Source organism: Grus americana, chromosome 19 (assembly GCF_028858705.1).
Source record: "Grus americana isolate bGruAme1 chromosome 19, bGruAme1.mat, whole genome shotgun sequence".
Lineage (NCBI taxonomy): Eukaryota > Metazoa > Chordata > Aves > Gruiformes > Gruidae > Grus > Grus americana.
The window spans coordinates 8049562-8062552 of NC_072870.1; the positions used below are offsets into that span (position 1 = coordinate 8049562).

Genomic DNA, 12991 nt, shown 5'->3' on the forward strand with positions numbered 1-12991 from the left:
CTGCAATATGAAGTCCACCATCTCTACTTAAATCACTGATGAAGGCAGATTTGGGCTAAGGCTAAACACTGCGTGGCTAAGCTCTATCCTACACTCTGCACTCTCCACTTCACTACAAGAGTTATATCTCTAACACAAAGGCAGAGCAGGCTACAGGGCACCAGCTGTTTAAACCACTATGGGAAGGTTTGCCGGAGTATTTACTGAACACCTTTGCATCCTTCTCTGCATGCCTGTAGACAGACACAGATAACTTTATTAATACAGGTATAGTGAGTCTGAATGGGTTATGGCACATTTTTAGATATTCCAGTGAAGGAGTGTGTAAGTACAAAGCAGGGTTGGTTTTGTGCCTCCCTGCAATGACAATTCTAATGAAGTATTGCTGAGCAAGGTTACCCAAAAGACTATGCTCTTAATGTGTCCTTTGTTATGCATACGGAACGACTTTCTGATTCCTTGGCTATTTCGCAGTAAGAAAAATTGTTTAGTTTCATGGTACATCACAATATTCAATGAGCTTGCCCCTTGGGAACCCAGAGAGCTTTCAAATCTTAATATAGACATCTTTCAAATGAGATCATTAATGTGCATATATCTAGATTTAGGGCCAATGCAAGCACTTTGATTTTTGCCTGCCAAATTTTCATTTTTTGCTTCATTTGCTTCCCATATATTCAAAGAACTGTACCACATGGAATCCTTTAAACAATAGATGGGATAACATTATTTTTCAATTGCTCTTGAAAAGGTTTTTAACCACATAAACTATTCCAGGGTTCGTTAAGAAGTTCCCATTGCAAATAATGTAATTGTTCCAGACTGAATTCCTTGCATTCCAGAATAACTTTTGAAGCAAAGAGCATGACTGGTTTGGGATTTTTAACCAACCTCTTTATGGTAATACTTAGATGAATGTAAATTTTCTCCAAAAGCTTTGCATTAAAAAGAAAGGACCAAAGCCTACAAACACTCATATCTGCAGAACTAATACTTAATGCTAATGACCCATCAATCTCAACAAAAGGAAAATAAACGTTTAAATATGAGGAAACTCTGAACACTTTTTAAACAAATAAAAAAGTGAGAAAAACAGTAGACAAATTCTGGCAGACCTAGAAATATATAAAGAGCAAGCAATAAATTCTGGTTTTCCTCTTCTCTCTTGCTAGGAGGACAAGTCCATTACTTGCCTTTTGAATGAACCCAAGGCTTGCTGTTGGGAGCAGCTGAGTCCCTCCTTAAAGATGCATGCAACTTCTGCGTCCCTGGGCTTCACCTGGAGTTAAGAACACACAGTTTTTTCTGGTCACATGTTTACTCTCCACATTCAAACCATTCTTGTTGCATTCATCTAAAGACAATGTCATTTCACAGTTTGTTCAATGAAGGAGACTCTTACCAAAATCCTAACTGCATAACACCTACAGGTAGAGTGATCTGGGATAGATGAGCTGTTGCTCTTCAAATTAGTTTTCCTACTTGCTTAGGCAGCGGGTCCTTAGTTAGTTCTGCCATCTTCTTCCTCTACGAGTGCAGAGGAGTCTAGTCTTGGCAACCCACAAAGCCGCTTCCCAAATCTACCTTGTTGCTCAGCTCTCTTGGATGAAATGAATTAAACAGTGGGTGGTTTATGAGATGAACCACACTGGGGAGCAGGGCTTGTAATTCACTGCATACCCCTGCCATATGGGGCACAATGGAATCAAACTACTTTGTGGCCAGTAAAGCAACATAAATGGGAAACAGCACACTTCAGAGGGTCTTTTTGATCTCCATTTTGATTCTGTGCTACAGGCTGGTTTCTCATTTCCCACACATCAGACTGTTTCCCCTGAATTCACACCAGATGTAGACTTGGCCTTGCAAGTCCAGAACTTTAGTTTATCTTTTAAAAGACTACTCTTTTTTGTAGAATCAGCTTAACTGTCATATAAAACAATAGTATCTTGTACCACTTGAAACTAAAGGAATTAGGTCTGTATTTTATTAGCCTCACTTCCTACGAATACAAAGCTTTTGTGATCATACTCTTCATTGGTCTGATCACAGCCCTGGCCCTCTGATCATCCACATCAAGGGACTTGCTGGAATGTGTAGTGACTTCCCTCAGAGCTGTGTACTTTGCTGCAAGTGATAGTACAATGTATGTAATTGGGTCTTGTCCTGACATGGAGTTGGGACATAGCCAGGGTAACTCAACCAGACCTAGGATCTGGGACTAGTTTCACAGATAAAGACAGTGATCATTACATTCTTCAAAGTCTAATGAAAATAGATGCCGTAGTTGAGGTTAAAGTGCTTCAATTAAAGGGAAAAAAAATCAGAGCCACACAAAGAGAAAAATCTTTCTACATGCTCAAAAAAAAAGTAGGAAAAGTTTCATTTGGAACTTGAGCATTCACAAGCACTGAAGTCAGTCAACCACAAGACAGATCTATTCAGAAAACAGATTTAATTAGCTCTTTGGCTACTTGTTTATTTTATTTTCCTCAGGCAAAAAGAAAATACTTCTTCTCCCCTAGATGTGTTATGTAAATTACTTCACTATGCTCTTTGCAACCAAATAACCACAGTCCCCCTCAGTTTACTCCTGGTCTCCAGACAACCACCAAGTGTACACACTTACTGCCTGTCACTGGATGTTACTGTTTAAACAAAAGCTGCAAACTTATCTTTTTCAGTAAGCCAGCAAGATTAAATTTCAGGCAGAGTACAAAGTGACAGCTACTCCTCCAGCTTGTACTAACACACCACACACTCTCCAGGAAGATGCATGTTCCATTAACTTGTGTCTGCTGCTTGTGGTACTGATGCTGAAAACGCCCATGTTAGACTTTTAGGCCAAATATATTTGATAAAATTGTATGGAATTCTAGGAGCATTATTATTTCTGGAGAAGCTTATTGCAGAAAATAGTCTCTGCCCACCTGCAGCTCTCTAGATCTCACCCATGTCTCACTGATTCACTACTACTGCGCTTAACATTTACAGCATGGCGATGGAATTCAGGACTTGTGGTCTCTGCTGGTTCTGCCACTGCAATAGAGCTGTTTCTATGACTGCAAACCACTGTCAAACTTTGCTTACCTGTTTTAAGGTTTAGCTGAGTCGTGTTGGAAAACCCTTTTGAGATCAAGGCTATAAGAACTACAAGTGATTAGAATGAAATGGGACATTTTGGGAGGCACAGCAGAAATTACCCCATTGTTCCAGGTTCCAAGACATTGTGACTAGATACCACATAAACCTTTGCCTCTGTCAAGTCCAATTACTGTCCAGAAAAAGAAGGAAAGATTAAGAACCATACCTATAAAGCTAGTACAGCTTTAGATTGCAGAACAAGAAGGAAAAAAAAAAGCAGGAGCCCCTTGAGAGTTTTTCAATTCTTCAAACTACTGTATAAAACCCATTTAAGCTCACAAGTTCTGATGCAGATTTTGAAATATTACAATTCCAATAGTCAGTATTTTGGCTATGGAAGTGATGGAACGTATATGATACTCATCCCTTAATAAGCACTTGTAGGTACAACAGATATCAAGCTTGATATTATCTTACTTTCCATTTGCAGCAAGAGTGATGCATAAGAGTTTGATCCTGAACCGATCAAAATGTGTGGGAGTTTTGCCGTGACATGAATAAGATGAAAGTAGCTACTAATATGGTGGTTTGGGGTACCCATATGAACGCACACAGGGACAGAATTTCAAGAGCTCAGTTCCCAGTTAGGACTAGATTTTCAAAGGATTTATGTGTTGAATGCTTATAATATCCAGCTACTTCTAAAAGAGCCTAAGCAGGAGCTAAGAAATTTGGAAATGTACCTCAAGTGATAGATACTTAGTCCTTTGATCATTTTGTCACTAAGCCAGCAATTCTGTGAGCAATCTGCAGCTCTGGGTTCTCCAAATACCTTTGAAAAGAATGCTCCAAATGCCTCAAGTTGGGAACACTGATAAGTAAGTGTTTAGTTTAAACCCGCTTTTTACAACAGCAAAGGCTGAGAAGATTTACCTCAGTTGATCAAAATAGGCAAAATGTAAAGGATTGATCTTCAAGGACTGCCTATTTCAAGTTTGTATTTGGTTTAACTGAGCAAAAATTTAATATGAAATCCAGAATCCCATGTCTTGCCATACCACCTATTTTGATAGCAAGGCCTCAAACTCTGGCGAGGGAAAGGGAAGTCCTGTGTGACCCAGTTTAAAAATGACTGATTTTTAGGGTATGCAAGCCATAGGAAAGGCAAGCTGTAACAGAACCTGCCCTTGACAGGACTTGGTATCTTACCTGTCCACTCCAACACCGCTTTCTGTGATTTCACATGCACCCAAAGGATGTAAATCTACTTTTTTACTGGTAAAAACCTGGAGTTTAGACACAATCCCATTGTTAGGTGGAAGGATTCATGACCTCCTCCATCAACACACACCAATGCACCGTGAAATCGTGGCTTTTGGCGGGGAAGAGATCCCATGGCTAGCCAGGCTCCTTGCCCCACCCATCTTGGTCACACCTGCTTCCCTCCTGAGATTATGATATTTTGTTGGTGTCACTTATACCAATTCCCTGAATAATAGGTTTAGGCTAGCCTAGCTGAGAGCTGACCCAGGGATGTCTCCCCGGCCCAGCAGGCGAGGCCGAGGCTGAGGGGCCAAGCCGGGCAGAGGGGGCAGGCGGCGGCTCGGCCCACAGCCGGGCCCCGGGGCGAAGCCGGGTCGGCGGGAACCCCCTCGGGCGCCTTCAGCTCCATGGGCAGCTCCGTCAGCCCGCCACCGCCCCGGTCCTGCCCGCCACGGGTGGAGGCTTCGGCCCCGCTCCCGCCGCGGCCGGCTCTGCCTCCCCTCTCGGCCGTTGGGTGACAGAGCACCTCAGCATGGGGCCGGGCGGCGGCAGCCTGCCCAGGGGAAGCCACCCTGCTCCTGCCGCGGCGGCGGCCAGCACGACCCCGGCCCTCCCAGCCCCGGTGGTGGCGGCAGCCGGTCCCGTGGTCTCACCGTGGGCGCCTGCGCGGCGCTCCTCCTCCTCCTCCCGCCGGCGGCGGCCGCTGTCAGGATGAGGCGGAGGCCCAGGCCGGCAGCTCCCGTCTCTCGCCGGGGCCCCCTGGCGTAGCGGTTCCCGCTCCGACGCCGCGGCTGGAGGCGGAGGAGGCCGCGGCGGTGCCGCCCGCCCGCTGGAGCCATGGCCCAGCCCGGCCCGAGCCCCCCGACGGACGGTAAAGGAGGAGGCGGCCTCGCTTCGCGGAGCCGGGTGACCGCGGCCTGCCCAGCCCCGGGCTCGCCTGCGGAGCCGCGCCGGCCGGGGGCTGGGGGGCAGCGGCCTGGGCGAGGCGGCCTTGCCGGGCCGCGGCGGTGGGTGGTGACGGCGGCGGGGAGGTGGGATCCGGCGGGACAGGGTGCGTGGGGCAGCCGCGGAGGCGGCCCGGGGCGGGGGCATGCACGAAGGGGAGCCCCACGGAGAGGCCTGCGGGGCCAGGAGGGAGCCCTTGCCCGGATGGTGGCGGGGCGGCGGTGGGAGCCGCCGTGTGAGGGGAGGGCGGGCGGTGAGCACTCAGAGAGGAGCTTGGCTGGGAGAGGTGGGTCGGGAAGGCCTTGCGAGGACGAAGGGGGCATCGCAGGTGGTTATTAGTCTGCAAATGGGCTTGATGTGGAGCAAGGGCGGCTCCCCAGCGCGCACAAGGAGGGAGGATAATGCTTCAGAGGACGCGCTGCTGGCAGGAAAGGGGCTCTCGGCTTGGGTGTGCGGTGGGACGGGGAAGGCCTTCCCGCCCTGGGAAAGGGGAGGAAGAGGGTGGTGATGCTTCTATCGAGGTAGACGTTTCTTGGCTGGGCAGGACTTTGTCATCGATTTGGCCGTGGCAGGTGATGTAGGGCTGTATTCGTCCTGTGCGTGCAGTAAAAAGGTGCTTCAAGAGGTTGAGGTCAGGATACTTGGCGTGGACAGTTTGTTCCTGTGCTGGAAAAGACAAAGAAAATGACAGCCCTTCTCTCAGGATGGTATTTACCTGTGCAGGAGGAAGATAAGCTTTCCCTGAAGGTTTTTGTTTTGGAAATGTTATTTGTGTCTGGTTTGGAAGGAATTACAGACAAGAAAGTATTCCTCCCTCCCCTTCTTGGAACAGATTACAGAACTGTATGCGTATCAGAAGAACTGTAGGTAATGCTTCGCTTAGAAGATGGGATTGAAGGGACAGTGTTTAGTGTGTGGGATGGATGGGAAGGGGCAAGAGAGCAAGAAATTTAAGTTGAGGCTGGTCATAATGTAGACATAGGAGAACTAGAGAGATGTACAGAATCTCAAAGGATAGGTGCTTACCCAGCTGTGGGGCTGTGCCAGAGCTCTCTTTTTAAAGAGCACATGAGTTTCCCTGGGAAAGCACTCTCTTAGAAAAGGACAATGATGTATTCTTAATTATGCATATCTAGGGAATTGTGTGGTCTTTTTTTTGTGGAGCTACACGAGAAAGTGCTCATCCTCAGGGATTTTAGTCTTCCTTTTCAAAGTTTTAATGATGAAGGTGCTTAGATTTTGGGGTTTTTTTCCTTCATTAAGGTCAGTGATTGCATGCTTGTCCTTCTGGAGCACTAAGGGAAAGGTGAATTTACTTGCTGTCATGCTTGTAAGATCAGTGTTGGTATGGGTTGTGCTTGTGTACTTTCTAGTGAATAACCATTGTTTATTGTTCTTTAGCCTTTTCTTCAGAGAGCTGCAGAACAACTTCCAACAAATTTTCTTCTCAGCTCTTGCAGGCTATCTGACTGCAGGTGTGCACTGGAACTGTTCATTGTACAAATGTTTGCTGCCTCTTGACCAGGAAAGGTAGTTGTATGTTAATAGTATATTAGAAGTGACAATTCGGATAGATTTTGTTGTTGTTGTTGATTAAAAACAAGGCAAAAAGGTACAAATAAAATCTAGTAGGTTGAGGAAGTCTTTCTTTTAGGAGGTACGGATTGCTGTCTTTCTCATACTTTCTAGCTGCAGGAAGATGAGGATGCTGTAAATAAGGCACATGGCAGGGAGAACTGGCTGCAAGTTGGATGGATTCTGAAAGTGGTTGCTGTGTGCTTGTACTAAAGAATTACAGCTTCTGAAATGGCTCCTCTCCCCCATCCTCCTTTGGCAGTAAGAGGACCAGTTTGGGGGGTTTTTTATTCACTTTGATTACTATACTATTGTTCTCATGTGTGTTGGTTTTATTTTTAAGTAACTTGCCAAAAGCGTGCCTTGAAACTTCTCTGTTCTATCTTAATGTGGAGAGAAAGGAATTATTTAATATTTTAGTTGTCTGCACTGAATTTATTGCTTAAAGGACTAGTGTAACCTCTAATTTAAGATTACATGTGACAAAACAGAACTGGATTAGTATGTTCCCCTAAGGAAAAAATAATGGCTTTGTATAATTACTGATATTGATTATAAATACCTTATGCATTCTTTACTTGTGCAAGATACATTAGCTATGCCTTTTTGTTGAAAGCAAGTATAAAAGAGCTACTATTTCTACTGTAGTAGAAATAACATATTGAAACAACATGAGAGGAATATAATATAGAATGTATATTCTATTCTAATACCCATACTGAAATGAAAATGGGCCCAAGAAGAGTGGAAGGAGTAGCACAAAGAAATAGGAAAAGAACAGATGTCAGGACCTACCTTGTTTTTGTACTTTGGCTTAGTATAGAAGTTAATAATCCTCTAATTCTTTTGTGTGTGGTAATAGAGTTTCCATATGATAACAATCGCAGAAAGGCTAAGTGCAGAGTCCTTTGCTGGTGTAGCTTTGTGCACTCTGCTGTGAACTGTTAGCTAATGATGTCAACCTGTGTTGCAAGTAGGTGTGTGCTTCTTATTGATCCTGGCCAAGGTGCTTTTTTTTGAGATTTTAATTAATATGTGCATTGTCTAGATTGTGTGACTGGAACAGTAATGCCTGATTTTTAAAATTTTTTTTTTGAAGGTGGTATACTCTCAACCTCCCTAGGATTAATTCACATCTGGATGCTTGCCATCTCTGAAAATAAGGTTACCAAACAAAATATTTTGGTGTAGTTTTTCAGTATCAGAATGCTCAAGCTTTAGCATTATTCCCTTTCTCATATCTGGAAAACACTTCAATGAAGAAACTGCAGTTACATAAAACACTAATTCTTCAAGACTAAAAAATTAATCACAATGATATGCAAATTATTAAACTTGTCTTACTGCACTAATGAACTTAAACCATTAGTACAGACAGACTGATAAATAACATGTCCATTGATATTATTCTGTGATAAAGGAAGCTGTTAATGGCACAGTCTATCAAATATTTTAATACGAATTTGCCATCAGAACTAGTTCGTACAGCATTGGAGTAACCTGTGCTTAGGCCGGTAAAAATGGTATCTCCTTTTTGTGGTCAGAAATTATGTCAGTTCTCAGTGGAGAGAACTGCTCAACCATCTATAGAATATTAGAGGACGTTGCCATGTTGATTTTAGTACCCCCAGCAGCACTGTGAGCTCCATTGTTTCCCTGTGGAAGTAATATGGGATCCTGACAAGAGCTGAGACTTGCTGTCACCATACTTTTCACGTATCCCAGAGGCTGAGCATTGCTAGTCTAGAATGTCATGTAGAAAATTAAGTAAGCAAACTTTAAGACTTAGACACTTCTACATTTCTAGTTATTTTCGTTATAGGCATCACTTTTAAATCAAATTGAAGTATCTAAAAATGCTATTACTCATCTCAAAACCTAGGTGTGGTTGTTAGGGGACTGGTTTTGAGCACTTAAGTTTAGCTCTGTGTTGTTGATGTAACTGTCAAACGTTAAACTCCTTTCTCTTGAAGAGAAACTTCAAAATTGTTGGTACTTTCCAAGAGCCAAAAAATTTCTTCCCTCACTTTCATTTTGCTTCGTTTTAGTTTTATTATGTTACTTAATAGTTATTAATATTATTAAACAAATAGATTTTTAGTTAAAAACCACAAACATTTGTACATATTTTTTTAAGCTGTATGTTTTTCCATGTCAGTTCAATGGACAAATCTGGGATTTGGCTTCAAAAGCAAAACAGACACCTTGAACGTACATGTTTCCACCTCTTAGAATTTCTAAGGAAGTTTCGATCCACTCAGCAGGTCAGTTTGCTCCACATTGGAAATATGCACATTCAGGGTGTCTGTTTTCCTGTTGAAGCCAAGTCCCAAATCTCTCTCTCAATTTTGAAAAATACCACGACCCTATTCTTTATAATTAGCTGTTGACTTGCCTGAAGGCGCAATGAATATACGTTAACACATAGACTGACTCCCTCTTGCATTTTGAACACTGGAAAATATAAATTCTTTGCCCATTTGTATTGTTTCTTGGCCACTTCCCCATCATCACAAAGAAGATGGCCTTAGTAAACGTTTTCTTCCCTTCCTGGCCTGATGCCTCGAGATGCTTAGTTGCTTTCCTATAGCACTTTGGGTGGAGCGGATTCCCACTGTGGAACTAGTTTGTGTGCATTCCCTTGAAAGTGATTGAAGAAGGAATTTTGTTTTAAAACTTTTAAGAAGCTAAACCAAACAATGTTTCTCAGCGTGGGAGTGCACCAAATCCCATAGGCTTCATAACGTGATGGCTGAATGGCAGACTTCCTGGGTTTTCACTCCAGGCACTTTATTAAAAAATACTTTTAAGGTGTGAACTTTTCTATATTATATTTAGGTATTTTATTATGTTTAGGTATTTTTTTTTAACAAAAGTGTGTAGGTTAAAAAAAAAAAAGGCATGAGGTTATGGCTTTACTCTGACTGAAGTCTTCCAAGATAAGAACTGGTAAAATTGATAAGCATCACTTACTATGCAGACCTCCAGGCAGTCTCTGACAGCAAGATTGGAAAAAAAAAAAGATGACTAGCTATAAATGCCATTCTGTATTTAAGAGGAACATCTTTCACTCCAAAGGTCTAGTGCTTCTGAGTAGTTCATAGTTTTTACTTGCAGAATTGTTTTCAGTATCTGATTTAGTGGTGTCTGAGTTAATGGTACTAGCCTCTACAAGTTTTTCTATAAATAGTATAAGCATTGTGTAATTTTAGTCATGGTAGAGTCAGTTAAGCATGATGATGAATTATCTCTGGAAAAATTTAAATCATTTGATATCTTTATATAAATTGGCATAGGAGGAACAAGTGAGTAGCGTACCCTTAGTTAATATTTCTGTGTCTTCAGAAAGAAGATAATTGGTTTTTACGTCTTCACTGAAATATACCTGGTGCTTGAGAACTTCTGGGTTGTCCTGTTGTTTTATTAGCAGTGCCTTAAGTATGCCTTAGTACCTTAAGAATGCAGAACTGCAGCACAGCTGTTAATATAATGAGGAATTGCTGTGTTTTCTTTATTTATTTTTTCCATTCATGTCTGCTTCTGTCAGCCACGACTCCCGTTGGCATTCAGCTGACTCATGGTGGTGCTTCTCTCCTTGTCCCCATCTTCTGCTGGTCTTCCCTGGCCTAACTCCTCCAAATACAACAAAGAGGAAAAAGAAAAGCTTTCAAATCACCCTTCACATCTGTTTCCATCTTCTCTGGCAATTTCTGCTTCCATGCAGATAAGCGGCAGCAATGTGGCCTTACTTGACCTTTGGTCACAGATTTTTTCCTCTGGTCAAACAGGCAGTCATTTGACCTTGTCTTAGGCAACTGCTGCTCTCCAGCTAATCCTCCGGTTTCCTCAGTCCTCCTTCCCAGCCATCACCTCATCTTCTTTAAATACTGCTCTCCCTCTCGCAGGCCTTTTGCAACCTCCAGTCTGTGGGTGTCCTGTGTACCTTGCCCTTGTTCTGGCTGCTCCGGTCTCTGCTTGCCCTGCTTTGCACTTAGCACACCCTCACTCTCCATTTCCTCCATGCCTCCATTCTTCTAGAGAAAATCGCATGACCGTCTAAACTTCCTTTGTGAAAAACGTCTTCTCTTTTCTTTTCCAAACAGCACTGCTCCCTAGCTATGTCGAATCTTAGCTTGTTTGCTGGGGTTTTTTAAATATCTTTCTCTTATTTAAGATCTCTCCAGTTTCTTTTACTTAAAAGGGAAGAACTGCTCTACTCTTTATATAGAGCAAGTACTCATCTGCTTTTCAACCCTACCTTGTACATATTCAGGTTCTGAGTTTTCTTAGAACAGGTTAGAGTATTTTGCAGGCAGTGGATTTCAGTTACCTATTTATCATGAGGTTGGCTGACACCTAATTCTTGAATACCTTAGTATCTTTATTTGTAAACCAAAGCAGTTATGTGCCTCACAGATTGTGAAAATTAATTTCTGGAAGTTAATTTATGCCTCTGGAAAGGTGGAAAAACATGAGAGTTCCATCTTTTGGCTGTCAGCAGTTCTGAAAATTGGTATCAGTGAGTAGGGCAGGAAACCCGCACTGCTGCAATTTGCTTGTTTTGTTCTGTGTGCAGTTAAGAGCCCTGTCTTGTCTTGTATGTCTGGCAGCCTGAAGAACTGAAAAATAACTAAGATCTTTTTTTTTTTTTTTTTTTTTTTAAAAAAAAAGCCTGGTTTAGTTACTTAATAAGCAGAAGAGGCTTGCCTTACTGTGGTGAGTCACACAGAGAAGAAATTTATATTCAGGTGGGAGTTTTTTGTTAATATTTATTTTCTTGTTATATTTTGTGGTTTCTGAAAATGTTTTTTAGTAAAACTGTGGAGCAAAAATGCAATAACAGGTAGAAGTTATACATGGCAAAGTGAATCAGAATCAATAATTGAAAGACAACAAAAGCATTCATTAACTGTGTGGTGCTCCAGAGGGAATGGCGGGAGAAAAGGATTAACTGAGAATCAAACCAGACCAGCTTTGTTGATTATAGTGGTGTTGCCCATGCCTTTAAGAAAGTGACCTGAATAGACCGTATGGGGTTTATTGCATCTTTTGCTAATACATGCATTTAACTTACAGATAATTGCAACAAGACTTGAAATGCTATTTAAATGGCAACAAAAGAGAGAAATATGCAAAACAGAAGAAGAGCTCTTTTGTACCTTTTTTGTTTAAGTGTTTCCATGTATAACTGCTTACCCACCACACCCCTGCCTTGCTAGGGTAACTTTTTGTGTTTGCTTGGGTGGTTACCATTAAAATACTCCCCAATAGAAGTGATCTTTGTGTTATATTTTAATCTATACTACATCAATGCTATGCAAAATGATTAGACTAGCACCATGGTTGGTTGCTTCAAAAAAAAGATAAAGATACAGTAAGTTGTAAACAGTAACTTGGATACAACCACAGAGTTCAAGACAATCCTTACATCTGTATTTTCAGTGTCATTGGCTTAATCTATAGAGGAAGAAATACAGATGAGTGCTAGAAGTTATTGCTGAAGCAATAATTATGTTAACCATCCACTAGAAATTTTCATGTCTGGTACCCTTTAAGAAAAATGTATTTCCTAAGGCCTTCTGAAGTTCATATTAGACTCCCATTGACTTCAGACACAGGAATTAGAACATTCATCTTACATTAACAGTAGTCTGTGCCAAAATCACTGTGATATAATTTAGCTGTGGTGTTACTTGGCTTATTTTGGTGAAACATGAAGCATAATTCGGGTTCTGTTAGTTCAAATCATCTGACAAGCTGGCATCTTTGTCATATGCTACATCTTTTAACCTTATTTGAAACCAATCTTTAAAAGAAAATTTTTCTTAATTGTCAGCTCACAATGTCTGTTTATATCTTCTTCCTTGTGCTGTAGCTAGAGATGTGTGCTAAATTAATGGGAATGCAATTAACCAAACTCTGGATTCAGTGCTTGACTGATGCTTCGAGCTGTGAACATATTATAGCTGTTTGGTCTTCACAGCTTCTGTTTGAGTTTTAGATGAAACTGGAGATAAAGATGCTGAATCTCTAAATGGTGTAGAAACTCTCATTTGAGACACTGAGGCTTACGTTTACCTGATGATACATCAGGAGGGGTTGTAATGTCACATTATAGAGGCTA

General features: G+C 42.0%; 1 protein-coding gene and 1 long non-coding RNA gene across 5 annotated transcripts in view; one reads left to right on the forward strand and one right to left on the reverse strand.

The window, feature by feature from the left end:
* Window positions 1-1200: 1200 nt before the first annotated feature.
* Window positions 1201-5124, reverse strand: LOC129215250 (uncharacterized). Its single transcript, XR_008579942.1, has 3 exons — window positions 5001-5124; window positions 4294-4370; window positions 1201-1279 (listed from the first exon to the last, which is right to left on the reverse strand). It is a non-coding gene; the product is annotated as an uncharacterized LOC129215250 (long non-coding RNA).
* Window positions 4830-12991, forward strand: part of RABEP1 (rabaptin, RAB GTPase binding effector protein 1) — a 53585-nt gene continuing 45423 nt past the window's right edge. Inside the window, exon 1 of one of the 4 annotated variants that reach the window (XM_054848026.1) lies at window positions 4830-5218. In XM_054848026.1, the coding sequence (XP_054704001.1) occupies window positions 5185-5218 (34 nt within the window). In that variant the 5' untranslated portion in view covers window positions 4830-5184. Of the gene's footprint in view, window positions 5219-5287; window positions 5355-6798; window positions 6823-12991 lie in introns of those variants that run through there. The other 3 variants (XM_054848030.1, XM_054848028.1, XM_054848029.1) reach the window with 3 other exon arrangements.